The 2,996-nt window shown below is 33.1% G+C and overlaps 1 protein-coding gene across 1 annotated transcript; it reads right to left on the bottom strand.

Annotated features, from left to right (window-relative positions):
* Window positions 1-205: 205 nt before the first annotated feature.
* Window positions 206-2,721, bottom strand: LOC145169434 (B3 domain-containing protein REM10-like). Its single transcript, XM_079087984.1, has 3 exons — window positions 1,435-2,721; window positions 906-1,349; window positions 206-813 (listed from the first exon to the last, which is right to left on the bottom strand). The coding sequence occupies exons 1-3, from the start codon at window positions 1,495-1,497 to the stop codon at window positions 346-348; spliced, it is 975 nt and encodes a 324-aa protein (XP_078944110.1). The 5' UTR covers window positions 1,498-2,721; the 3' UTR covers window positions 206-345.
* Window positions 2,722-2,996: the final 275 nt, after the last annotated feature.

Raw genomic sequence — 2,996 nt, 5'->3', positions numbered from 1 at the left:
GCACACCAATAATGTTGAGAGAAAGTGTTTGTGTCTATCACTATGTTATTTACTAGCAGATTATAAACTAAGTAGAATTTGTTTTATTTGTGCCTACCTTTGTGTTATTTAGCATCAGGTTACGATTTAAGCCAAGTAAAAAAATTATGTGTTGGGGATATTTTTGTCATTTTCAGTTAAGTTCATTTATTTGTTCATTCCTACATATGAAACAACATTGATTAATTGTTAATTTCATTTTTTACATATGAAACAACATTACATTGATTAATTGTTAATTTCAATTTTATAGAGCAACCAAACAAGAAAATGGAATGGTAATGATCCATTTCAATACTTTGTCCATTAGCCGCCTCTCTTCCTCTTAAATGGCCTTCCACGTGATCTCTTCACCGCCTTCACACCGTCGTCTTTACTTTCCATTTCCACCTTCAAACGCGGTGGCCGCCCTCTCTTCCTCTTCAATACTTCAGCCGCCGGAGCTTTGCCAGCCACCACCACCTCCACCCGCCGTGGCCGCCCTCTAGGCCTCCTGATAGCTTCAGTCACCGGAGCTTTACCCTTTTTCTTGATCACTGTGGCTAGATATAACGTATCTTCGCTTTTGATAAATCTGAATACGCATTTATCTCCTTCCCATAAGTCATTATCTCGCCGGAAATTACTCCACCCTGACGACACATTGTACCTTTTATAATTCTGTCTGCTCTCCAACTTTAAACTCGTCTTCCACTCCTTTCCATCAACATTCTTCATTCTTATCATTCTTTTTTTATTCATTCCCGCCAACCTCACAAACTCTGATGGAAGCCCCTGCTCGATCAATGTTATTACCACTGGAAACATAAGTTCAAAAACAAATGCAAAGCTAAAAAAATTAAGATAGTATTTTTCACGGATCTTACCAAACGAAACTTGTGGCTTTTAGATATAATCTTCATAAAGAAAGGATTCTCTTCAATATCACCACCACCATCGTCATCTTCCCCACCTCCACCATTATCAACATAATCATCATCCTCGCCTCCTTCTTCTTCTTCTTCTTCTTCTTCTTCTTCAACAACATCATGTTCAACCTGTATTTTTGTGGGGAGTTCTTTTTCACACCCATCTGGACTGTAAATTGAAAGTGTGAAGGTGGAGTGATGAACGAGTCGAAAGACAAGAATATCCCCAAAACCCAACTGGGTATCTTTAAGGACGCTGCTCCATCCATCAGCAATGCAGTAAACTTCAACAAATTTTTTGATCTTTAAGTTCCATGAATACTCTCCATTTACAGATTGGAGCAATAGGTCCTCAGGGATCTTGTTCTCCAAGAGCTTGCTGATAAAACCAGGTGGCAATGGCTGTAAAATTAATTACACGATTTCACGTTAATGGAATTTACAGGAAAAAAGAAAAACAGAGACTATAGACTCCACGAATTAGTACCAGGTGAGGGCAGGATGGGTCAAGCACGACCTTGAAGAAGGAAGGAAGCTGTGGAGTAGCCATTTTTGAGAGGTTTTTAGAAGAAGATGAATGCCAAAGATACGTAGAGTAACATATATGTAATACTTTGACAAATTAACATAACGTATAGATAATATAAAAAATACAATCTTTAATCATAACAAAACGTACATCATAGCCTTTGAAAGTTGAAAGGAATTCATTCAATGTTTGGCTCAGTTACTTGAGACACAAATATGGGAGTAACTGACAAAAACAAATTTAGGGTATGTACTTTTACATATTTAGTAATTTTTTAGAAAGTAGCTCTTTTTTAACGTTTCAAAAATTTAAGGGACTTACAACTCCATTTAGAAGGGCTCCAAAATCAAAGATTTTTGTCTGTTTCTTTGAAAATGCACCACCAATTATAAAAATGCTTTTATTTCCATAAGACAAATATCAATAATAGACCCTCTGTTTCTTTAACTTTTTTTTTCTCGGTCAGTATTAGTGTTGTAAGGATAAATGATGTTTAATATCGGAGAAAATGATAATAAAAGGTAAATTGTGGAGAATAGCAACATTCTCACTTACCAAAACTATTTTTTATCTAAAGACTCATCTATCAATTTTAGGTTCCTACTTTCATTTTAGTGCTGCTATCACCAACAAAATACACAATTTGTTGCCTTGGTCGGCCTATAGCTCGTTAAATCATAAAACTAATGAAAACATGAATGAAATTGGATCTGAATATCGGATTAGCCGTTTTAATATGAAGACTCATATATAGATTACAAATAAAGCAAAAATACCAAGATTGGTAATAGAATCATGTAATCTTTATAATTTGTAAGTTTTAAATGATTGGATTTTATATTGGTAACCAAATAGGTATATGGTGACCCTTGAGCTTGTTTAGCATCTACAAAAATCTAAATAGAGAATTAATCAAAAGCTCCTTATTAGTGGGAAATCAAATAAAGTCTTATTTGTTTGTGAATTGTTTTTACACAAAATAAAATACTACTATTATTTTTTTACTTTGTTTGAGTTAAACAAAAAGTACATATCAAGTAAACAATTATATACAAATCTCTTCCTTTTTACTTGTTTCATATAATTTACATTTACAGGGCTAAATGTATGAATTAGCAATGTATTTTCAATTATCACATCATCCTACTTTCATTTATTTCTATTACAACATTATACTATCAATGTTTTTCTCATTAAGGAAATGTACTTAAAAAAAACTTATAATGTTGTAATGAGAAATGAAAGTAGGATGCTATAATAATAATAAAAAAAAAATTCAAAGTACATTGTTATTTAGTGCATTTACAACCTAAAGATTGGGTTCATGACAATAGCTCGATAATTAGACAGAATGTGTTACCAGATAAGCATACACTCATGTCACATATTCAGATTTTGGGAGATGATATACCTATAAAAACGTGAAAAATCTATTAATTTTCATCAAATTTTGTACATAAATTGTCAAACATCGGTTACCTTGATGGAAGTTCATACAAATTGTAACTTTGGTCTAAAGT

Source organism: Lactuca virosa, chromosome 4 (genome assembly GCF_052849685.1).
Source record: "Lactuca virosa cultivar CGN04683 chromosome 4, Lactuca_virosa_CGN04683_v6, whole genome shotgun sequence".
Taxonomy (NCBI): domain Eukaryota; kingdom Viridiplantae; phylum Streptophyta; class Magnoliopsida; order Asterales; family Asteraceae; genus Lactuca; species Lactuca virosa.
The sequence above is the reverse complement of the archived record's forward strand: the minus strand, read 5'-3'. Positions and strand labels throughout refer to the sequence as shown.

Coding starts and splice junctions, on each gene's coding strand:
- LOC145169434 (XM_079087984.1), bottom strand. CDS start 1,497: ATGGCTACTCCACAGCTTCCTTCCTTCTTCAAGGTCGTGCTTGACCCA. Junction 1,350..1,434: donor ACCCATCCTGCCCTCACCTG/GTACTAATTCGT, acceptor TTAATTTTACAG/CCATTGCCACCTGGTTTTAT. Junction 814..905: donor AAAGCCACAAGTTTCGTTTG/GTAAGATCCGTG, acceptor TTGATCGAGCAG/GGGCTTCCATCAGAGTTTGT.